General features: G+C 42.7%; 1 protein-coding gene across 4 annotated transcripts in view; it reads right to left on the bottom strand.

The window, feature by feature from the left end:
• Positions 1-48: 48 nt before the first annotated feature.
• Positions 49-26,137, bottom strand: part of LOC100496169 (selection and upkeep of intraepithelial T-cells protein 6) — an 84,445-nt gene continuing 58,356 nt past the window's right edge. For all 4 annotated transcript variants that reach the window (XM_018089611.2, XM_031891212.1, XM_018089612.2 and 1 more), the window contains 5 exons: positions 16,717-17,061; positions 13,802-13,870; positions 4,009-4,119; positions 3,064-3,138; positions 49-581 (listed from right to left, as the gene is read on the bottom strand). In XM_018089611.2, the coding sequence (XP_017945100.1) occupies positions 481-581; positions 3,064-3,138; positions 4,009-4,119; positions 13,802-13,870; positions 16,717-17,061 (701 nt within the window). In that variant the 3' untranslated portion in view covers positions 49-480. The remainder of the gene's footprint in view (positions 582-3,063; positions 3,139-4,008; positions 4,120-13,801; positions 13,871-16,716; positions 17,062-26,137) is intronic.

Here is a 26,137-nt window from a genome sequence, read left to right as displayed (position 1 = left end):
AGGGTCCCCAAACTTTGCACAGGGGTTTTTACTGAATAACTGTGGGTCCAAGGTTTCTAGATTTTATTGAGTGACTTCACATTTTCAACCCAACATGGAGTTTGTTCTCAAACTTCCCTTTCTAGTTATCTACATTATCTATCATTCTACTGTACAGCTCTGCATACATAAGTAGCACTTAAAGATATACATACATATATACAATTCATAACACTTTTTTCATTAGTTTGGATCTGATGGTTATCTGTAAATAATCTGTAATAATAATAATCTGTAATAATCTGTAATAATAATCTGTAATAATCTGTAAATAATCTGTCTCAGTGAAAAATGAAGAGAAAATGAAGGAAGGTCCTCAAGAAAGTAGTCTGTGGCTCTGTATGTAAATCCCAAGTCATCCACGATCTATAAGGCAAGCACGGTGATCATTAAATGCGATTTATATTGAAACTGACCCTGTAACATACAGATACACGGTTTCTATGTGTGATTCACTTTCCCATTCATAACAAGGGGGGTTGTTCTGTCCTCGGTTACTGGCCCCTCACATTTGATGTTGAATCCCACCACATTCCCATTCACTGCAAAGAAAAAAACAAGAGGAAAATCTTAGAAATGTTAAAAAGTTAAAAAGTAATCACAGAATGCTGCAGGGCTGGCAACACAGGGGTTAATTCTCAGAAACCCTCCCTGCACAGGCTGCCCTCAGTGCTGCTTATATACTGGCTGTGCTGGGTCAGGGCAGTTTACCCAGGCTCAGCACAGCTCTTGGTTATACAGGTAAGGGACTTATTATCCAGAATGTTTGGATAACAGGTCCCATACCAGGTTTTTTTGTTATCTGTATCACCATCCATTGTCTGTTATAAAACATACAAACATGAAATAAACCAAAAAGGAATGTTTTGGCATGAAATCATGCAGTATAGTTTCTATAAAGTAGCAGCTACTGTTTTGTTATTACACAGAAAAAGGAAATCATTTAACCATTAAATAAACCCAATAGGGCTGTTCTGCCCCAATAAGGGGTAATTATATCTTAGTTGGGATCAAGTACAGGTACTGTTTTATTATTACAGAGAAAAGGGAATCATTTAACCATTAAATAAACCCAATAGGACTGTTCTGCCCCCAATAAGGGGTAATTATATCTTAGTTGGGATCAAGTACAGGTACTGTTTTATTATTACAGAGAAAAGGGAATCATTTAACCATTAAATAAACCCAATAGGGCTGTTCTGCCCCCAATAAGGGGTAATTATATCTTAGTTGGGATCAAGTACAGGTACTGTTTTATTATTACAGAGAAAAGGGAATCATTTAACCATTAAATAAACCCAATAGGACTGTTCTGCCCCCAATAAGGGGTAATTATATCTTAGTCGGGATCAAGTACAGGTACTGTTTTATTATTACTGAGAAAAGGGAATCATTTAACCATGAAATAAACCCAATAGGGCTGTTCTGCCCCCAATAGGGGGTAATTATATCTTAGTTGGGATCAAGTACAGGTACTGTTTTATTATTACAGAGAGAAGGGAATCATTTAACCATTAAATAAACCCAATAGGGCTGTTCTGCCCCCAATAAGGGGTAATTATATCTTAGTTGGGATCAAGTACAGGTACTGTTTTATTATTACAGAGAAAAGGGAATCATTTAACCATTAAATAAACCCAATAGGACTGTTCTGCCCCCAATAAGGGGTAATTATATCTTAGTTGGGATCAAGTACAGGTATTGTTTTATTATTACAGAGAAAAGGAAATAATTTAAAGAAAACTGAAATATTTGCTTACAGTGGACTCTATGTGAGATGGCCTTCATATAATTTGGGGCTTTCTGGATATCAGGTTTCCCGAGAAGAGATCCTATACCTGTACTTCCAGGACCTCCTGCACTGACAGTCAGGGCAGGCAGACAGTAAGTTTCACTTTCCATTCTGCACTTCCTAAATGTTACTGCCCTCCTCTCATCTCCCATCTCTCCTCAAGGTCTATTGTAGCCTGGGCATGAGGCCTCCATTCTGGCACATAAACCATGCAAAGCTTGTCTTCAAGGGGACATATTGTGTAAAAAACAATACTGCGGCAATGAATATAGAAGGAATATGCTTCAAAAAGTAGTGTTTCAGGCTGATTTATTGAAAATTTCTGCAAAACCCCCACTACTCTTGCCCATCTCTTCCTCTTCCTGCTGCCTCCTTTCCCAGGCACTCAGTACACTGCACTGTAGGATAGGAACCAATCAGCAGCTAGGCTGACCTGATAGGGAACTCGAGCCCGTCTTTGCTTGTGGCTATTCCCCTCCTACTGTGCTTCCACTAGGGGACTATTTGGACCCACCCACCCTTCATTTATACAGTGACAGGGACCTAAGAGCATCTATAGGGAGATCCAATAAAGGGGCCATTTTTACAGATAAAATAACATTTTAACCCAAAGGGAAACCAGCACTGTATATTATTTATAATTGCCTACAAAATTAGAGTTTTGTTTAATCTTATATATCTCCTTTAATAACAGTGGTCAGAAAATGGCACGCCTGCCTGCTTGCTGTGATTGTTAATTCTGAGACTGAAGCATTTCATTTATGTAGTGAAGTTTAAGTTTTTTTTGCATAACTAGTAAAATAGAAAATAATTTGGAATTATTTTTTAGGGTCATAACATGGTGCTTAAGGGATGAAGAAAGCAAATATTACTGGTGGGGTGCCTAATAGTGATTAGCGGATCTGTCCCGTTTCACTTCACTGGAAAATTAGCGAATCTTTCAAAAGATTCACAAAACGGTGAAAATGTTGTGCGTCAAAAAAAAACTGTCGCCCGTGGTGAATTTGTCCAGAATGTGAGAAACATTTTTACACAAGGAAGAGACTGGGGAGCTGTAGATATATGAGACAGGCTCATTAATACAGACAATATCCAGAGGCCTAAAATGCACAGGTTGCTCTTTGTATTCTTATTGTATTAGATTTAATACAAATAAATAATAAATATGTCCAGGGATGAAATGTTACATTTTAAACAGCAAATCCCTTTGCTTTATGCCCTGTAATACTGACCAGATTCATGTTTGCTGTGGCAGAAGGTATATGCTCTTGCTGTAAGTTTATCAGAAGGTTGTGGCTGGCAATAACCTGGAATTACAAATTATACACATAAACATTACATTTCTACATATCATAAATAGTGATGGGCGAAAAGTTTTGCCAGGCATGGATTCGCCGCACATCCAAAAATTGTCACCAGTGTCAAAAAAGAATAGTCGCGGGCGACAAAATAATAGCCGCGTGACAAAATAATAGCCGTGTGCGACAAAACAATAGTTGCGGGCGACGAAACAATAGCCGCGCGACAAAATAATAGCCGCGTGCGACGAAACAATAGCCGTGCGACAAAACAATAGCCGCGGGCGACGAAACAATAGCCGTGCGACAAAATAATAGCCGCGTGCGACGAAACAATAGCCGTGCGACAAAACAATAGTCGCGGGCGACGAAACAATAGCCGCGTGCGACAAAACAATAGCCGCGTGCGACGAAACAATAGCCGCGGGCGACAAAACAATAGCTGCGGGCGACGAAACAATAGCCACGTGACAAAATAATAGCCGCGTGCGACAATTTTTTTTGTCGCAAGACATTTTCGCGGTTTCGCGAATTTTTCGCTGTTTCGCGGATATTTTGAAAGATTTGCGAATTTTTCGGCGAAGCGAAACGGAACAGATTCGCTCATCACTAATCATAAATAGTGATGAGCGAATCCGTCCCGTTTCGCTGCAACGAAAAATGAACAAAACTTCAGAAACATTTGTGAACCGCGATCATTTTGACTTGACTGCACCCATTTTAACACGAACAAATGATGGCGAATTTTTGCGTTTGGTTCATGAATGAATCCACCAATGGCGAAACACAGAAATTCGCTGGGAATCAATGCCTGGCAAAAAATTTTGCTCATCACTAATCATGAATACCAAGTTGCAAGGGGTCGCTTTGGGTACTTACCAAGTCTTTTCAATAGAAGGCAAATACAGACAAAAGAAACGATGGTAAGGCTGGCACAGATTATAATAATAATTCTGTGTTTATCCCGGGATGTTTCTGGAAGACTTTTTTCTATAGAAAAAACAAACAAACCACAACAACATAATAAGGTTACCTGGCAAGCCTGATTCATAGGCACAATTTATAAAGCGCTATTATCCAGCAGCGCATTTTACACATCTACATCCCCTTCCTCTCCATGTAATCAGCTGACTTTCCTTAAAGGTAATGGCACACTGGGCAGTATCTACTGTCATGTGCCCAATACTGTCTGGTAAAAGCATTTAGAAAGTTTCTAATTTCTGAAATATTCCCCAGTAGCCCCCCATCTTCTTTTCTGCTGATTCCCTGCCCATACTCTGTGCTGCTGGCACTTACCTGAGCTTAGGGGCCCACTCACTATATACTGTATATATACAATATAAATGTCACAGTATAACCTGAGCTTAGGGACCCACTCACTATATACTGTATATATACAATATAAATGTCACAGTATAACCTGAGCTTAGGGGCCCACTCACTATATACTGTATATATAGAATATAAATGTCACACTATACTGTATATATAGAATATAAATGTCACACTATACTGTATATATACAATATAAATGTCTTATCAAATCATGTCACTTTCACCTAAGAAATATCTCCAAAATCCGATCATTTATCACCCAAGATGCTGCCAAAATTCTTATTCACTCTCTTATAATATCTCGCCTGGACTACTGTAACTCCCTATTAATTGGCCTTCCCCTCCAAAGCCTGTCCCCTCTCCAGTCCATAATGAATTCTGCTGCCAGGCTCATACACCTCTCCAACCGCTCCTCCTCTGCCGTGCCGCTCTGCCAATCCCCCTGCCGTGCCGCTCTGCCAATCCCTCTGCCGTGCCGCTCTGCCAATCCCTGCGCTGGCTTCCCCTACCATCCAGGATAAAATTCAAACTATTGACCCTCACATTTAAAGCAGTCCATAACACTGCCCCACCCTACATCTCTGAACTCATCTCTAGGTACCATCCAACCCGCTTGTTACCCCCCTACTGACCTGCTCCCCAACTCCTCTCCCATTCCCCCCTCACACACTCGCATTCAAGACTTTGCAAGGGCTGCCCCCCTTCTCTGGAATTCGCTCCCACAAACTGTCAGACTTTCTCCCAATCTCTCTGCCTTCAAGAGATCTCTAAAAACACATTTATTTAGAGAAGCTTACCCTAATCTAGTTTAGCAATACCCTGTGCCACACCTCTCACAACTCTGGTCATGCCCATTTCCACACCTTGTGTCTCAACCCTTTCTCCTTGTAGAGTGTAAGCTCTTTTGGGCAGGGCTCCCTTCACCTCTTGTATCGGTTATTGATTGCTGTATATGTTACTCTGTATGTCCAATGTATGTAACCCACTTATTGTACAGCGCTGCGGAAAATGTTGGCGCTTTATAAATAAATGTTAATGTAATGTAATGTCACACTGTACTGTATATATACAATATAAATGTCACACTGTACTGTATATATACAATATAAATGTCACACTATACTGTATATATACAATATAAATGTCACACTATACTGTATATATAGAATATAAATGTCATACTATACCATATATATAGAATATAAATTTCACACTGTACTGTATATATACAATATAAATGTCACACTATACTGTATATATAGAATATAAATGTCATACTATACCGTATATATACAATATAAATTTCACATTGTACTGTATATATACAATATAAATGTCACACTATAACCTTAGCTTAGGGACCCACTCACTATATACTGTAGATATACAATATAAATGTCACACTATACTGTATATATAGAATATAACTGTCACACTATACTGTATATATACAATATAAATGTCACACTGTACTGTATATATACAATATAAATGTCACACTGTACTGTATATATAGAATATAACTGTCACACTGTACTGTATATATAGAGTATAAATGGCACACTATACTGTATATATACAATATAAATGTCACACTATACTGTATATATAGAATATAACTGTCACACTATACTGTATATATAGAGTATAAATGTCACTATACTGTATATATACAATATAAATGTCACACTATACTGTATATATACAATATAAATGTCACACTATACTGTATATATAGAATATAACTGTCACACTATACCTTATATATAGAGTATAAATGGCACACTATACTGTATATATACAATATAAATGTCACACTGTACTGTATATATACAATATAAATGTCACACTATACTGTATATATACAATATAAATGTCACACTGTATTGTATATATAGAATATAACTGTCACACTATACCTTATATATAGAGTATAAATGGCACACTATACTGTATATATACAATATAAATGTCACACTGTACTGTATATATACAATATAAATGTCACACTATACTGTATATATACAATATAAATGTCACACTATACTGTATATATACAATATAAATGTCACACTGTATTGTATATATAGAATATAACTGTCACACTATACCTTATATATAGAGTATAAATGGCACACTATACTGTATATATACAATATAAATGTCACACTATACTGTATATATACAATATAAATGTCACACTATACTGTATATATACAATATAAATGTCACACTATACTGTATATATACAATATAAATGTCACACTATACTGTATATATAGAATATAAATGGCACACTATACTGTATATATACAATATAAATGTCACACTGTACTGTATATATACAATATAAATGTCACACTATACTGTATATATACAATATAAATGCCACACTATACTGTATATATAGAATATAAATGTCACACTATACTGTATATATACAATATAAATGTCACACTATACTGTATATATAGAATATAAATGTCACACTGTATTGTATATATAGAATATAACTGTCACACTATACTGTATATATACAATATAAATGTCACACTATACCTTATATATAGAGTATAAATGGCACACTATACTGTATATATACAATATAAATGTCACACTATACTGTATATATACAATATAAATGTCACACTATACTGTATATATACAATATAAATGTCACACTATATTGTATATATAGAATATAACTGTCACACTATACCTTATATATAGAGTATAAATGTCACACTATACTGTATATATACAATATAAATGTCACACTATACTGTATATATACAATATAAATGTCACACTATACGGGACCCGAATAAAATGTTAGGGAAGCAGGGCATGACTATGTTAGGAGGAAAAGCCACCCCCTTTTTCACCCCAGAATATTACAGTTGGTACAGGCAGGGCAAAGGAAAAGGCAGGACCCTCCCCGGATGTGAACTCACAGCATTCCGGCGGGAGAAGGAGCAGGATCAACAGCATCATGGACCAACAGCAGCAGCACCCACGGAGCAGCATGGAGGGAGACGGCAGCAGCCTGGAACGCCTGGTGCAGGACTTCAGAGAGGCAGCCCAGCAGCAGGGACCTGAATGGATCCGAAGCCAGCTGCAAGATCTCCTGAGCGGGACCCCGGCCCCAACACGGAGGGCGACGAGGAGAGCCAGACCCCCCCAACGCCTCAGCCCATCGGAGGAAGGAGAGCGGATCCGGAGGGGCAGAAGGCGCAGCAGCAGCCCAGGGCCACGCAGAGGGAGGAGTGCGAGTGGAGCATCCGGAGCAGCACAGCACCGCAGAGGCACCGCTGAAGTGGAATCCGGGGCCGCAAGACTCCAGGAGAGCAGGCAAGTGACCAGTCACAGGGCCAGAGGGGAGCAGCAGGCCACATCGGGAGGCCCGGCAGGGAGCGCGCTCGCTATAAGAGACAGGACGCGGTGCGCACGGGTGACGTCATCACCCGGGGACGGCGGCGCCGCACCGGAGGCCCAGGAAGAGGGGACGGCCCAGGTACCAAAGGAGGGGGGAAGCACTAAGGGCCCCACAGTGAGTCGCTCAGCAGCAGGGAAGAAGGGAAGAGGGAGAGGAGCAGGTCAGGCCACCGGCCCCCAGGGCCAGCCAGGAGGGCAGCGCAACACGGCCCCAGCACCTGCTGGGGGCCAGGAACCCCGCACAGTGAGCGAGAGCCCGGGAGGACAGGAGGCAGGGGGACAGACAGGTGGCAATAGCGGAGCACGCGAGTCAAGCCCAAGGGTGGGGCGATCCGAGCGGGGGAGGACGCCTGCTGTGAGGGGCAGGACACCCAAGATCACAGAAAGGGCGACACGGGACAGGAGCTGGGACAGGAGCCGGGATGGGAGCCGCAGCAGCAGGGGCAGACACGCAGGCACAGACAGGAGCCGGTCCAGGGAGGCGAGACTCCGGGGGAGGTCCAGGAGCAGGCCACGTGGCATCAGCAGCGCAGCCCGTTACAGAGGGTCAGTAGGGCAAGGACGCCAGAGGAGCAGGTCCAGGGATCGGGGGAGGTCCTGGAGGAGGGAGCGCTCTCGCTCTTTCTTTTCCCGCAGAAGCAGTTCAGACGGCTCAGGGCGGGCGAGCCCTGGAGCCAGGAAGGCCAGACGGGAACGGCAGCGAGACTCCAGGAGCCGGTCGGGGACGAGAAGGAGGCAGGAGAGGGACACCCGGAGTCGGTCCAGCATCAGGAGCCAGAGTAGACCAGCGGAGCAGAGGCCGTCAGCCAGCGACGACGGCAGAACAGCGAGGAGTGGCAGTTCAGCAACGGTCCAGTGTGCCCAGACGGCCAGTGGGTCAGGAGGTGAGCGAGACACAAGGGAACACACGGAAGGGGGCAGGCTGGTAACACAACAGCACTACTGGAGGGGCTAAAACAATTTCTGGCAGGATGGGAGGGCCGGCAAGCAGGGGAAGGTGGAGCTAGCTTTTCACAGGTGTGGGCTGGGAAGGCAGGACCAGTGGCGGAGCGGGTGACAACCCTGACAGCACCAGTGATACCCACAGGCGTAGGGGTGGAGGCAGCCAGGGAGCCGCCAAGTGAGTCGGGTGCCACTAAGGGTGGGGAAACCGAGGATGAGAACAAAGCAAGGGAAAAGGAAAGGGAGGAGCTCACGAGCGGCATAGCAGAAACGGCCCGCCAAAATGCCTATGTGGCCTTTGCGGGTCCGCTCGGGGTGCACGTTAAACAGGAGCAAAAAGAAAAAATTTGGAAGGGGGAGTTCGTAGAAATCTTCTCCCTACTTCCACTGGACGAAGTGCTAGAACTTAAGGAGGATGACAAAAAAGACAGTAAAAAGGAGGAGGAAGAGAAGAAGAAGCGCTACAGAAGGTTGCCAAAAACCTTTGGCAACTGGCTGAGGGCCTTCAGTATTCTGGCCAGTATTATCGGGGAGAAGACCCCCGAAAAATGCTCGGCGCTCTTCTGTTACGTAGATGGCATTTGGGAGGCATTCCGGACATATGGAGGGCTAGCCTGGTGGCGGTACGACGAACAGTTCCGCCAGCGGCTAGCCGCCAACCCTACCATGAGATGGGACCAGATGGACATCACCCTCTGGCTCAAGCTCATGATGGCACAGAGAGCGGGTCCCTTTCAAAGAGGGGCCGGGGGGTTGCAACAGGGAGCCACCTCGGCCCCGACCAAGCCTGGATACTGCTGGCAGTTTAATGAGAGCACCTGCAAGTGGGGCACTGCGTGCAAATACAAGCACGAATGCTCCAACTGCGGAGGCTCCCATTCATACGCCCGTTGCTTCAAGAAGGGAAAAGGGACCGGCAAGCCAGGGGAAACTGCAAAAGGGGAAGACCCCAGTGAGGTTAGGCGCGATGCTCCCGTGGCTACGGTAAACGGGAGGCCGCGGTACTTTTGAGTGAGGGGTTTAGGGAGGGTTTTAGGATTCCATTCCGGGAGAGGGTGGGGAAAATGATATTGCGCAACCTGAAGTCAGCAGCACAGCACCCGGACGTGGTGAGGGATAAGCTTAGCAAGGAGGTAGAGTTGGGCAGGATGGCGGGCCCGTTCAGCAACCCGCCCCTGGACAACCTGAGGGTCTCCCCCCTGGGGGTGGTCCCGAAAAAAGAACCCGGAAAATTTAGGCTCATTCACCATCTCTCACACCCAAAAGGTGAATCGGTCAATGACGACATTGATAAAGAACTATGTTCAGTGTCATATACGTCATTTGACCGGGCGGCCGACCTGGTGCGCATAGCGGGGCATGGCGCGCTGATGGCAAAAGCCGATATAGAGTCGGCCTTCCGCTTGCTTCCGATACATCCAGAGTGCCATCACTTGCTAGGCTGCTGGTTCGAAGGGGAATATTTCGTGGACCTATGCCTACCAATGGGCTGCGCTATATCCTGCGCCCACTTTGAGGCCTTCAGCACCTTTCTGGAATGGGTTGTTAAGGTGAGGTCAGGATTTAGCTCAGTGGTCCACTACCTAGACGACTTTTTCTGCGTCGGGCAGGCAAAGGCGGATACATGTTTCCACCTGCTGGAAACACTGCAAGAAGTTGCGTCTAACTTCGGGGTCCCACTAGCGGCAGATAAGACGGAAGGGCCAGCAACAGTGATGAGGTTTTTGGGCTTAGAGATTGACTCGGTGGCGGGAGAGTGCCGGCTCCCAACCCAAAAGGTTGAGGACCTCATGCGTGAAGTGGGCAGCTTGCGTAGGGACAAAAAGGCTACTCTCCAGAGGCTGCAGTCCGTGCTAGGCAAGCTGAACTTCGCATGCAGGGTCATCCCAGTCGGCAGAGTATTCAGCAGAAGACTAGCGCAGGCTACAGCGGGAGCAAGGGCACCACATCACCATGTGAGACTAGGCAAGGAGGTCAGGGCAGATTTAAGGGTGTGGAAAACATTCCTAACCGGTTTCAACGGTAGAGTTTTGTTCCGGGCATCAGAAACCACGGCGCAGGAACTTGAACTCTACACAGATGCAGCAGGCAGCAAGGGCTTTGGAGCTTATTTGGCAGGCCAGTGGTGCGCAGCACAATGGCTGCAGGACTGGGTGGAGGCAGGGTTAGTGCGCAATCTGGTCTTCCTCGAACTGTTCCCCATAGTAGTGGCCATGTTCATTTGGGAAAGAGAGTTAAGAAATAGGCGGATAGTTTTCCACTCGGACAACATGGGTGTTGTTCAAGGTATCAACAATTGATCGGCATCCTCCCCACCGGTACTCAGGTTACTGAGGGCCCTAGTTTTGCGCTGTCTTAAGCTGAACATTAGTAGCAGGGCTCACCATGTGGAAGGGTGCAAGAATAATATCGCTGACGCCCTCTCTCGCTCTCAATGGGAGCGATTTTGGCAGGTGGCACCAACGGCAGAAAAGGAGGGGACTCCTTTCCCAAGTCAGCTGTGGCAGCTGGGGGACGGCGAATAATGGAGTTGGTGAAAGCGTCAGTCGCGGAATCCACTTGGGTGGCATATGGTAAGGTGTGGGAAGTGTGGTGGCAGCTGGAGAAGTGGGCAGGTGGTTTCAGGACCAGGGAGGACAGACGGGACGCTTTGGTCTGGTACATAGTGTGGCTAGTGGAACAAAGAAAGTCAGCGGCGGTAGTGGGGAAGCGCATGGCAGGACTGGCATTCCTGTTCAAACTATCAGGTGTAGAAGATCTGACTAAGGAGTTCATCATAAGGCAAGCAGTCAAGGGTTTAAAGAGAGGGAAAGTTTCCAAGGATGCCAGGCACCCCATTTCATTCGAACTGCTGGGAAAATTGCAAGCCGTGCTTATGCAGGTGTGTTTTTCCGAATTCGAGGTTCGGTTGTTCCAGGCGGCATTTGCCCTGGCCTTTTTTGGAGCGTTTAGAGTGGGAGAGCTAACCAGTAAAAGCAAAGCGGTTCTGGGGGGCCTGGCATTCACGGACACACAAGTTGACAGGGAACGAGTTGTCATCAGGCTGGGGAGGTCAAAGACGGACATGTGGGGAAAAGGTGCCGTGATAACACTATACAGATTGGATGGGGGGCGGGCTTGCCCACTGGGATGCTTGAAAAGGTACATGGAGGTGAGACCAGACTTGGGTCCTTCGCTGTTGATTCATGAGGATGGTAGTCCACTGACCCGGTTCCAATTTGGTAAGGTACTGCGTCTAGGTCTACAGGCCATCGGGGTAAAACCGGAAGACTTTGGTACACACTCCTTCCGGATAGGTGCGGCAACGGAGGCCGCGAGGATGGGGTTGGGCGATGATATGGTAAAGAAAATCGGCAGGTGGGAGTCCCTGGGTTTCCGGAGCTATGTACGGCCAGCCCTTCTGGTCTAGGCGGGTTAAAAATGAAAAAAAAAAAAAAAGTATATATAGAATATAAATGGCACACTATACTGTATATATACAATATAAATGTCACACTGTACTGTATATATACAATATAAATGTCACACTATACTGTATATATACAATATAAATGTCACACTATACTGTATATATAGAGTATAAATGGCACACTATACTGTATATATACAATATAAATGTCACACTATACTGTATATATACACTATAAATGGCACACTATACTGTATATATACAATATAAATGTCACACTATACTGTATATATAGAGTATAAATAGCACACTATACTGTATATATACAATATAAATGTCACACTGTACTGTATATATACAATATAAATGTCACACTATACTGTATATATACAATATAAATGTCACACTATACTGTATATATAGAGTATAAATGGCACACTATACTGTATATATACAATATAAATGTCACACTGTACTGTATATATACAATATAAATGTCACACTATCCTGTATATATAGAGTATAAATGTCACACTATACTGTATATATACACAATATAAATGTCACACTGTACTGTATATATACAATATAAATGTCACACTGTACTGTATATATACAATATAAATGTCACACTATACTGTATATATACAATATAAATGTCACACTGTACTGTATATATAGAGTATAAATGGCACACTATACTGTATATATACAATATAAATGTCACACTATACTGTATATATAGAATATAACTGTCACACTATACTGTATATATAGAGTATAAATGTCACACTATACTGTATATATACACAATATAAATGTCACACTGTACTGTATATATACAATATAAATGTCACACTATACTGTATATATACAATATAAATGTCACACTATACTGTATATATAGAATATAAATGTCACACTATACTGTATATATACAATATAAATGTCACACTATACTGTATATATAGAGTATAAATGGCACACTATACTGTATATATACAATATAAATGTCACACTGTACTGTATATATACAATATAAATGTCACACTATACTGTATATATACAATATAAATGTCACACTATACTGTATATATACAATATAAATGTCACACTATACTGTATATATACAATATAAATGTCACACTATACTGTATATACTCGAGTATAAGCCTAGTTTTTTAGCACCCAAAATATGCTGAAAAATTCACCCTCGGCTTATACTCGAGTCGGGAGCCATGGGTCCCTCCAGACTAGCACCCTCTCTCCTTTGTGTGCAAATTAGGCCCCCCGCAACCAGACCCTCCAGTGCCCTGGCCCGCTCCCTGTAGCAAAGACATTTCACTTGTGGAACAGATGCGCCGTACTTTTTGGCTGCCCATAACATACAGCAATAACATTATATAGGCTTTATTCTCCCATATTTCTAGAAACCTGGCACGTTAGAAAACCAGCTGCATGTACAGTATAAAATCCCAATCTGAGAGGTTGGGTAGAGCCTTCTGTACTCCCTTTTAACTGGGACTTCCGTTTGACACTCATTAGCCTTACCTTTACTCAGACATGACTGGGGGGCTTCTAGACATTTAGGAGCCAGATCCTGATGCTTAGAGGGACTTCCTGTATGTAAGTAAGTGAGAGGGGAGCCATTTACAAACAATGATGATCTCAATTCTGCAATTTTATCTTATTTACCTTTGATTTGCTCACAAACACTTACAGTAAGCACAAATCAGCATGGGAAATATATTTATTTGCAGTTTTGACCCCCCCCCATATTCCAGGATATAATCTCAGGTTAGATGTTATTTAATGCAGCAGAAAAGAAGACTGACATGTAAGATTATAAGATATATGTACTGTAAAATATACGGATATTAAAAGCTGTCTCTGAGATTTATGATCTGTACCTTTAAATAGTATCAGAACTCCTTGGCAAATTTTATTATTGTTATAATTTACAACAAAGGTTTCATTATTTCACATATTTAAGTGTAAAGTGTACTGCTCTGTGAATTCTATGGCACGTGCCATTTAGTAAAGGAACACTGACTAAAACAGTGGTGTAATTTCTTGCCTGACAGTCTCCATGGAAATGTTGCTTTTGCCTGTACCATTTGGGCAAAGAAGTGCTCAGCAGAGTGAGTATAGTTACAGGAGTGTAATGTAATGATACATGTTTTTTATTTTACATGATAAAATGCAGAAATGGATGGCAGAATTGGCAGAAAGTGATCAGGGCCGCCTTGGGCACAAGTTATGGTAAGGCCCTGCCATAAAGGACCAACTGACTGAAGCCAAGGCCAACAGCCATAAAAAGGTTATAAAGGGAGCCCTGCTGCAGAGCCAGCCAGAGCCAGGTACAGGGAAGGAGAGTGCAGAAAAGAGTATGAGAGTGCAGAGTGGAAAGTAAAGGAGCTGCCAGTAACAAGAAAGGCTGTGATGTTCTTGGCTTTGGAGAAGCCCTGAGCTCCAGCCACATAGAGAGAGAGCATTTGGAGTCCATGCTCCACTGCATGTGGGTGCCTGTTGCATCCCTGTGTGTCCCCTGTGTGGGGGCAGGTGTTTCTCATGAGCCTGCTACATGGGAGCAACTGCCTATTCCATAGGGAGAGGTACTTTGGGGCAGGTAGTTCTACCTGGGGTGTGAAAGAGCTCTTGTGGAAGGGACATATTGCTAAAATAAAGCTCATCCATGAATTTTCTAGAAAACTAGACAGAAATCCAGCCTATTGCATCAAATGATGCAATAACCCCACCTCGTTGTCATAATCCCACTGTTATCATTGTGACTCTGACTCTGATGTCATCATACCCACATCCAACATAACTGCCCCACCTACAATGCAATCTGCCCTGCCCTTTTTGTTTAAATTTAGCCTCCAGCTAAGGTTGCAACCCTACCTGGAGCAGTGGCAGGACTGTGTGTTGCCTGAAGGGTAATTTTAGTGAAATCTGGAGCAAAAGTCCAGCTTTAAGATAAATTAAAGTGGAATAAACACTTATTTGTACCCTAGATATTGTTGAAGCAATGACTGGTACACCAGTGCTGCCCTATATCTGTATAATCTCTAATTTTATAAGGGAGGCTTGACCAAAGTTGTGACCTCAAATAAGGGCTTTAACTGTAAAATCCAACCCTAAAACAACAACCCTGGCATTACCTTAAAGGAACAGTAACACCAAAAAATAAAAGTGTATAAAACTAACTAAAATATAATGTGCTGCTGCCCTGCACTGGTACAGCTGGGGTGTTTGCTACAGAAACCCTACTATAGTTTATATAAATACCCCGCTGTGTAGCCCCGGGGGCAGCCATTCCTGCACTGGTACAGCTGGGGTGTTTGCTACAGAAACCCTACTATAGTTTATATAAATACCCCGCTGTGTAGCCCCGGGGGCAGCCATTCCTGCACCGGTACAGCTGGGGTGTTTGCTACAGAAACCCTACTATAGTTTATATAAATACCCCGCTGTGTAGCCCCGGGGGCAGCCATTCCTGCACTGGTACAGCTGGGGTGTTTGCTACAGAAACCCTACTATAGTTTATATAAATACCCCGCTGTGTAGCCCCGGGGGCAGCCATTCCTGCACTGGTACAGCTGGGGTGTTTGCTACAGAAACCCTACTATAGTTTATATAAATACCCCGCTGTGTAGCCCCGGGGGCAGCCATTCCTGCACTGGTACAGCTGGGGTGTTTGCTACAGAAACCCTACTATAGTTTATATAAATACCCCGCTGTGTAGCCCCGGGGGGCAGCCATTCCTGCACCGGTACAGCTGGGGTGTTTGCTACAGAAACCCTACTATAGTTTATATAAATACCCCGCTGTGTAGCCCCGGGGGCAGCCATTCCTGCACTGGTACAGCTGGGGTGTTTGCTACAGAAACCCTACTATAGTTTATATAAATACCCCGCTGTGTAGCCCTGGGGGCAGCCATTCCTGCACTGGTACAGCTGGGGTGTTTGCTACAGAAACCCTACTATAGTTTATATAAATACCCCGCTGTGTAGCCCCGGGGGCAGCCGTTCCTGCACCGGTACAGCTGGGGTGTTTGCTACAGAAACCCTACTATAGTTTATATAAATAAGCTGCTGTGTAGCCATGGGGGCAGCCATTTAAAGAAGAAAAGGCACAGGCACATAGCAGATAACATATAAAACACTATTGTATTCTACAGAAGTTATCTGTTATCTGCTATGTAACCTGTGCCTTTTCTCCAGCTTGAATGGCTGCCCCCATGGCTACACAGCAGCTTATTATATAAATTATAGTAGTGTTACTGTAGCAAACACACCAATTTTACCTGTGCAGGGCAACAGTGCCTTATATTTTTATTACTTTACAGCTCTTTTATTTTTTGGTGTTACTGTTCCTTTAACAGCGGGGCGGCCAAAACATCACCTTTTGCCATTTTTACACAATAAAACAGTACAATTTCAACTAAAACCCTGCTTACTTACCAGTAACATTCAGCTCTACTATTGTTTTGCCATGATGTTCAGTGGACTCAACAAAACAATAGTAATTCCCAGAATCCTGAGCTGTGACTTTATGGATCCTCAAAAGGAAAATTCCCCTAGTGATGTTCTCTTTTAGCAGTTCTGTTCTTTTAGCAAACTGTGGCATCTGTATTGTGTAATCGTCTTTCCCATAATAACAAAGATGAACATAGGGCCGGTATGTAGACTTAATCCAACGAATTTCCATGTTTTCTCCATTCATCTCGGGAATCATACGACAAGGCAACTCCACATCTGACCCAAGTGCCGCAGATACTGATGGTGTTGATGAGACCTGAAACCTGACTGTAAAATATAAAGACAATTAGCTTTAAAAAAAAATACAGATATCTTTGTCTATGAAGATTCTCATTCATCCAGGTCATGATATACAGTATCTAGTAGAATTGAGTTTCTGAGTTTTTTCTTGAAAACATTTCACCACTCGCCTGAGTGGCTTCTTCAGTTCAAATGACTGGTAGGGAATTCCCCGGCATTTCAACCCTTGAGGGTAGTACAGTCACAGGCATCCAATCACAATGGTTCCATTGAACCTATTCAGTTAGGTGTTGGCTGAAACTGGCAGGAAAGGTAATGTGGTCTATGATGTCCAGTGTAGTGAAGAGTGCTCAGACTCATACATTGGGGAGACAAAACAACCTCTCTATAAGAGAATGGCCCAACATAGGTGGGTAACTCCTCAGGACAAGACTCAGCGGTCTATCTACACCTCAAGGAAACAGGACACTTTTTTGAGGACAGTAACATGCATATTTTGGACCAAGAGAACAGATGGGTTGAAAGAGGTGTGAAAGAGGCCATTTATGCCAGCCTGGAAAAACCATCCCTGAACAGAGGAGGGGGCCTGCGACACCGCTTGTCACCTACACACAATGGCGCGTTGACATCCTTACCCCGGCAGTTTCACACTTCCAGTCATGTACTTTGAAGGATTAACCCCTGCATCACTGAGAATCATGGTACCATAGTGATTGGATCATACCTTCTTACACCTGTCAGTTTCAGCCAACACCTAACTGAACAAGTTCAATGGAACCATTGTGATTGGATGTCTGTGACTCTACTACCATCAAGGGTTTAAATACCGTGGAATTCCCTACCAGTCATTGGAACTGAAGAAGCCACTCGGGTGAGTGGTGAAATAATTTCAAGAGAAAAAAACTCCAGTTGTTTTAGAGTTTATTCTACTAGATACTGTACAGATATCTGTACTGATATTACAGAAGTAAAACCCCACAAAACAGCTAAAAAAGTTTGAAATTATAAATGTTAGACAATGTAATCTTCAGAAGACTTAGATCAGAAACCTCAAATGCCCTAACCTGTCTCTTCCCTGTGAATAACACTTCTCCTTCTGAAGGTACAGTATCTTCCTGTCTGTGCAGTTACAGGAACTGGCCAGCAGGTGGCGCGGGAAAAGCAATGTATTTGCTGTTGCTAAGCTTAAAATTGTCTTAAAGGATAAGTAAACCTTAAAAATGTAATGTAAAATTGCTCAGGGCACTTTTCTAAGCACTTTTTCAGTTTCAGAGCTATTTTTTTTTTATTGACAGTTTTTTTGCATATACAAGGTTAACAGTCAAGCTTTACATTATTGATAGATGTATCTCAAATATTGAATGTGTCTGTATGTGTTAAGACATACAGTCACAGGGAGAGAGAGCATAGAGAGAGAAGGAAGTGAAGTAGGAAGAAAGAGAAGGGAAGAGAACAGGGGAGAGGGAGAGGAGAAAAAAAAAAAGAAAAAATTATGGAACGCAAATAATATACATTATTGGCTATTATTCCACCTCAGTAAAGTTCTTCCATGAGTCCCATTTCTTATGTTGGTTACGTAGAGAGTTCTTAATCCTTGCGTTGTGATATTCAAGGGTTCATGAGAGGCTGATAAAGTTTTTTAGTTCTAGCATTGAGGGAATAAGATCGGTTTTCCATTTATGAGCTAAAAGAAGCCCTGCTGCTTCTCATATGTGTACTACAAGGAGTTTGTTGGAGAATTTCAGAAAGTCCAAATCCAGATCCAGAAGAGCTTGAAGGTGAGTGGTTCATCAGTTGCTTAATTACACTGCTTGTTAACTCCAATACTTCTTGCCAATACGTTTGTATTTTAGGGCAGTTCCACCAGGTGGGCACAAAAGTCCCTTCCGGTCCCCATTTTCTCTAGCACATTTTAGTGGCTGTTTGTGGGTAAATTTTATAAAGCCTTGAGGGTACCAGATACCATCTGAGCATGAGTTTGATACTGGTTTCCATGAGCCTGACTGATTTTGAAGTCGCCGATATAATTGCAAAGGCTATATTCCAATCAATTGGATCAATTGTGAGCTTCAAGTCTTTTTGCCATTCTGAGATATGTGAGTCCATTGGAGAATCTGTGTAGTCATTTAATAATCCATAATAGTATGAAATTTTTTCACCTTGGAGAGCTGTGAATTTTTGTAAGGATCCTGATAGGCTTTTAGGTTTGGCACGGAGATTATGTTTGCAGTAGCTTGATAGTTGAAGGTATGATAAGAAAGCTGAGTTGGGTAGGTGCCACTTTTCACGTAATTCCGCAAACGATAATAGATTGTTGTCATGGAACACATTTGCTAATGTCCCAATTCCCAATTGTGACCAAGCTGAAGGGTTGACGTTTGGAATTAGTCCCTGTAGAGCTGCAATTGGTAAATTAGGATGAAAACCTAAAGTTAGGGACTCAGCATGTATTGCCATGTCCCAGATTTTAAAGGTGGCCTGTGAAGTGAGAAATAGCACATGTGTTTTAGGTGGCAGTTTTGGTGGGATCCACGCCATTTGTTCCAGCTGTAGGACTGGCAGTGTTGAAAATTCTCCTTCCTGGAGGACCCATTGGGGTTGACTGACTGGTGATAAAATACGTTGAGCAAAGTTAAGATGTGCTGCTTGGTAAGACCTCTTAAAATTGGGGAAGCCCAAACCACCTTGGAGTTTATTTCTAGTGAGACTTGTGTTTGCAGTTCTCAGTCTTTTAGATTGCCAAATAAATTTAGGAAACAACATGGACTTAATTGCTGCCATTCTGCCTCCTCATGATAGTTCTTTACTGTTCCACACTTGGAAATATTCAGAAAATTTGTCCAATATGGGCTCAAAATTAGCTTTGTACAAAGTTTTATTAGAGAAACCAACTTTAATTCCCAGATAGGAGATGACAGACTGTTGCCAGGCATATCCATAGGAGGACTTTAAATTGTTTAAAATATCACTCGGAATCCAGATTGGTAGGGCTTCAGTCTTTGATCTATTAATTTTATAGTATGATACTTTAGAGAATCGGTCTAATAATTGGACTAAGACCGGTAATGATGTAAGGGGGTCTGTGCTAGTTAAATTAATATCGTCTGCAAATAAAGAAACTTTACAAGTGTATGAACCTACTGGGTAGCCATGGATTTGTAAGTGTTGTCTAATTGATTCAGCTAGGGGTTCCATTAATAAGACAAAAATCAATGGAGATAACGGACATCATTGATGGGTGCCGTTAGTTAAAGGGAAAAATCTTGAGAATTGGCCGTTAGCTCGGATACATGCAGAAGGGGTTTTATAGAGAGTCAAAACTTTTTCTAAAAAGGAGCCTTTGAAACCAAACTTTTGAAGAGCCATTTCTAAGTACAGGTATGGGATCCCTTATCTGGAAACCCATTATCCAGAAAGCTCCGAATTACGGAAAGCCTGTTTCCCATAGACTCCATTTTAATCAAATAATTCAGAATTTTAAAACTGATTTCCTTTTTCTCTGTAATAATAAAACAGTATCTTGTAATTGATCCCAACTAAGATATAATTATCCCTTATTGAGGGCAGAACAGCCCTATTGGGTTTATTTAATGGGTAAATGATTCCCTTTTCTCTGTAATAATAAAACAGTACCTGTACTTGATCCCAACTAAGATATAATTACCCCTTATTGGGGGCAGAACAGCCCTATTGGGTTTATTTCATGGTTAAATGATTCCCTTTTCTCTGTAATAATAAAACAGTACCTGTACTTGATCCCAACTAAGATATAATTACCCCTTATTGGGGCAGAACAGCCCTATTGGGTTTATTTAATGGTTAAATGATTCCCTTTTCTCTGTAATAATAAAACAGTACCTGTACTTGATCCCAACTAAGATATAATTACCCCTTATTGGGGCAGAACAGTCCTATTGGGTTTATTTAATGGTTAAATGATTCCCTTTTCTCTGTAATAATAAAACAGTATCTTGTAATTGATCACAACTAAGATATAAATAATCCTTATTGGTTGGAAAATAATCCTATTGGGTTTAATTAATGGTTTATTGATTTTTTAGTAGGCTTATGGTATGGAGACCCAAATTACGGAAAGACCCCCTAAATGTCTCAGGATAGGGTTCAATTGGTTCGCTAATATTTTTGCATATTATTTTATGTCAGAATTTAATAGGGAGATTGGCCGATAATTCTGGACTAGAGATGGGTCTTTATTTGGTTTAGGAATTGTTGTGATTATTGCTTGAAACAATTCTTGCCTAGGGAGCTGATCTGAACGTAATGAGTCAACCAGTTTAGCTAGTATCGGAGATAGGGTCTTTGCGAATATTTTATAAAAATTATTAGAAAATCCATCAGGTCCCAGTGCTTTATTATTTTTAAGGAGTTTGATTGTGTTGGAGACCTCCTCAGAAGTGATGGGAGAGTTAAGTGCTTCCAATTTGGTTTCTGATAAAGTGGGCACATTGATGGTGTCTAAAAATTGCGAAATGAGCATTTGATCTGGCTGAGGAGTAAGTGAATTGTTTTTTAAGTTGTACAGTTCTGAATAGTATTTAGCAAATTCTTGCACTATGTGTTTTGGGTTGGTTAGATTATCTCCTTCTTGGGTTTTGATAGAATTCTGTTAGCTGTTCTTGTTTCCTTTAGTCTGCCTGCCAACAATCTGCCCGCCCTATTATCCTCTGCATAGTATGACTGTTTTGACATAAGAATCTGATAAGCAACCTTTTCCATGTTAAGCATATTCATTTCCTTTTTCAGGGTGTCCACTTTTTGGGCCAGCACACCAGTTGGATTTAGTTTATGTTGATTTGTTGCTTCTAGCAATTTAAGGTTTAAGTAGCTGCCTTGCATTTTTTCTCCCTTGATGCTATAGAGATGAAGTGTCCTCGAATGAAAGCTTTATATGAACACCATACTAAGTCCAGGTTAATTTCTGGTCATTCATTAGTTATTAGATAGTCCATTGTACACTTAGTAATTTTATCTACAATAGACTTATTTGATAACATGGAATTATTTAACTTCCATAAAGGGGATGAAGAAGGTATATGTTTAAGGACAAGATAACATCCAACTGGGGCATGGTCTGACCAAGTGGACACTCCTATATAAGACTTGGTCACTTGGTTTAATAAATGCATATCCGAAAGAATAAGATCAATTCTAGAATAGGAGGAATGGGCTGCAGAGAAGAAGGAGTAATCACGTTCTGAAGGATGCCAGGATCTCCATACATCATACAACTCACTACTTCTTAGAGTCCTGGAAAATGCTTTTGCTAATTGTTGTGTAACCCGTAGTGAGTTACCTTGTGGAACCGGAGATTTATCTACATAAGAGTCTGGAGCTAAATTGAAGCCAGCTAGGACTAAAACTTTGTCTCTAGATTCAGGCTGGATTTTCTTTAGCATTTTGTTAATAAAACTAATCTGGTGTGTGTTTGGTGCATATAAATTAACCAAAGTATAAGTCTGTGAGTTTAATTCTAAATTTACAATCAGGTATCTCCCTTTACAGTCAGTTGTAACCACCTTGATTTTGTAGATGAGGGTCTTTTTAAACAGAATTGCTACACCATTTTTTTTAATCGGTGCGTTTGCATATATCATTTCTGGATATATTTTGGAGAAAAGTTTAGGATGTCCCTTGCCCGCAAGATGTGTTTCTTGTATACACAAAATATCTATATTTGAATCTTTTGCCCAATTAAGCAGTAACCTCCTTTTCTGTGGGCTGTTAAGCCCTTTTACATTCAACGAGGCAATATGAAGTTTCATGATATTTCAGATAGTACTGTTATTAATTCTTTAATTTCAAGGTGAGTTACCAGGCTTAAGTCTAAAATTAAAAGTTATAATACCCGGGGGAAAAAGGATCAGAGCTAATTTTTTATTACCTGTCAATATAGAGAATGGGATGGGAAATGAACACTTCTCTGTTTCATGTCGATCTAAGTTATGTTAATTCTTTTTTGTGAAGTTTTTAATAAAAACACATAAAAACCCTTCTGAAGAGATATCTCTGTCTGTGCTGTTACAGGAACTGACCAGCAAGCGGTGCTGTTGTTACAAAATTCATTATATTAGCAGTTAATAAAAACTAACATAGCTGAAAAAGAAAAGATAAAAATCATTGTAAATTGCAAAAGTGCTTAGAAAATCACCCTGAGGAACTTTAAATTAAATTTTTTTCAAGGTTTACTTATCCTTTAGGCAATGGCCTTCCCACAATTCAGTGCTTTCTGGATATTGTGTTGCTTTAGGGTGGCAGGCTGCATGCTGCCCAGATGCATCTAAATTTGTCCCTGAGCCCTGGGGACATGCAGAGTTCTTTACACCCCCCCTGCACCAAATTTCCAGCTCTCCAGACATGCCGATTTTAAGCTTGCGTACGTCACAAAAATGTAAAGTGCTTCCCAGGTAGACCAATAGTGCCATGTATGCAGTCTGTTTTGTCCCCTCTGAGACTTATGGAAATGACATATAAGTTCACTAAACGAGGGTACCCTAGGGACCTTTTAGATACTGAGAGGAGAAATGTGGAGTAAGTTACCAGGGAATCCTCACAGCCACAGAAGAGATGGGGTTAAAGAGCTACTACACTTGGAGGCAATGTGGAATAGGAGACTCAAGACCCGGATCCCCCATGGTATGAAAAAAGAATATGACATTTCCAATTTTTAGATAATTTATTTTAATGATAGAGTAAAAGATTGTCATATACTTGTTTTTAGGTGAAGAAACGAAGTAGGATGGAAGTTCTCTTGCGACACTGCGACACTGCAGCACTCAAAGCCCACTAAGCCCAACCAAACTGGGGAACATAAGAAGCTAATGAACCAGTAACACTGATATAAGCACTGTGCAAGCAAATGCTGCTGCTAAAACAACAGTCTGCACACCCTTCTGAACCAAAAAGTCCAAATGCATATAGCCAATGGCACAGAGGCCAGGCAATGCACACCAAAACAATGTTGCATGAGCTAGCTGGCCTGAATGCACAACTGGTGTGCCAATGCAACAACCACACAGACAAAACACTGAGAGGGAAGGCTGCTAGCACACACGCCATAGCACCAAAACAACCAAACATTGGCAAACACCGAAAGTGTAAGGCTCTGCTGGGTTTTGATCCCAGGACCTGCTGGTTCTTGGCTGCTCTCCCTAGCTGTTGAGCCAGGAGAGCAGCTGGTGAGAAGGAATTGCTTTGTAATCCCTTTCACCAGTGTCCTGGGCTTCATAACATCACCCCAGCAGCCTTATTGGCTAGGTGGGGTCAGCCAATCAGGGCTGACTCTGCCCTATATAAGCCCAGCCTTCCTCACACTCAGTGCCTGAACATCATTTACATTTAGCACTGTGGCCTGACCCTAGCCTGTTCTGGCTCCTTTGTCTTGCTTCTTCTTTTCCTTGTTTTCTTGCTTCCTTGCCCCTTGTCTTGTTCTTGTTTCACTCCTTGCTCCTCACTCCTCTCCTCAGTCCTCACTCCTGGGGACACGCGAGCCAAGGGCCAAAACAGGGGCCAGCGGACATGCGAGCCAAGGGCCAAAACAGGGGCCAGCGGACACGCGAGCCAAGGGCCAAAACAGGGGCCAGCGGACACGCGAGCCAAGGGCCAAAACAGGGGCCAGCAGACACGTGAGCCAGGGGCCATAACATGGGCCAGCGGACACGCGAGCCAGGGGCCAAAACAGGGGCCAGCGGACACGTGAGCCAGGGGCCATAACATGGGCCAGCGGACACGCGAGCCAGGGGCCAAAACAGGGGCCAGCGGACACGTGAGCCAGGGGCCAAAACAGGGGCCAGCGGACACGCGAGCCAGGGGCCAAAACAGGGGCCAGCGGACACACGAGCCAAGGGCCAAAACAGGGGCCAGCGGACACGCGAGCCAGGGGCCAAAACAGGGGCCAGCGGACACGTGAGCCAGGGGCCAAAACAGGGGCCAGACACAGGAGACAGAAAGGAGGCAGTAGTACCTGCCCATCCACCCAAACATGGGATTCCTAAGGAGGATGGGAACCAAGCAGCCACCAACACTCAGTGGGAGAGGTTAAACTACAACTAGGCTCACACCTGAGCCACCAGATATAAAAGAAATCTCTATAGAGAAACATATGAGTAATACTGTAAAAAAGCACAGTACACCTGTCTGCCCCGAGGATTCAGGTTCACAATAAAACTTAAAATGTCAAAGACCCAAAGGAAAACAAGCTCCTTACCAGATAGCACTGGCTTGGTGGAAAAAAGCAAATCCCTGTTAGAACCCCGAAGGTTGCTTATAGGGAACATGCACATAATATAACAGAGAGAGAAGGAGGAACAATACTGCTAGAGCAGCACAACCCCCAACCAGTTGGAAGTGCCTGGTAAAATCAGGAGCACAATTGCTGTGTCTGCAAGGAGGATAAAAAGCGCAGGATAAAAAGCTAGCAAAAGTTAGCAAGGTGCCCTGGCAATACACAAGCAGCTAACCAGAAAGCATTGCTTGTCAGCAGAATGCAAACTCCAGTAAAAGCCTGGGGAAGGCTGCTAATTGTGAGCACACAATATGAGAGAGAAAGGAGATACCATACTGCTGCAGTAGTGCAACACCAACAGATATGGAAGCACCTGGTGTAATAAAGAGCACAATACCCACTGTGTCCGCACAGAGGACTCAGGCTCACAATAACACATAAGAAATTATAAGCAAAAGAAGCACATGCACCTTACCAGATGAAAGTGAACATCTGCAGGATGGGACCTCCAGCAAGAACCCTGACAGCTTTCAGCTGAGGGATGTAATTGCCAATTAGTATGCAGGCTTCCCAGTGCCCTGAGTGTTACAACACACAGTGGAAACTGAAGATTCATACTCATCGGATTCAGGCTAGACTGACACTAGCCCATATCCATACCCATGGCCCTTAATTCAATCATTTCACAGGGCAGGAGTCCTAAAAGCCTCGCAAAAAAAAACATAGTAAAAAATGGAGGCTAAGTTAGCTTACAGGTAAAAATGTGGAGAAAAAAAAAACACACCTGTAGCCTACCCAATAGGCATCAGTTTGAATACTGTGCGTAGTTGGGCGTAGCGCAGGGGGGCTATTTTAGCACAA

This window comes from Xenopus tropicalis, chromosome 8 (assembly GCF_000004195.4).
Source record: "Xenopus tropicalis strain Nigerian chromosome 8, UCB_Xtro_10.0, whole genome shotgun sequence".
In the NCBI taxonomy this organism is placed as follows: domain Eukaryota; kingdom Metazoa; phylum Chordata; class Amphibia; order Anura; family Pipidae; genus Xenopus; species Xenopus tropicalis.
Note: the sequence above shows the minus strand (reverse complement) of the source record. Positions and strands in the feature narration are given on the sequence as shown.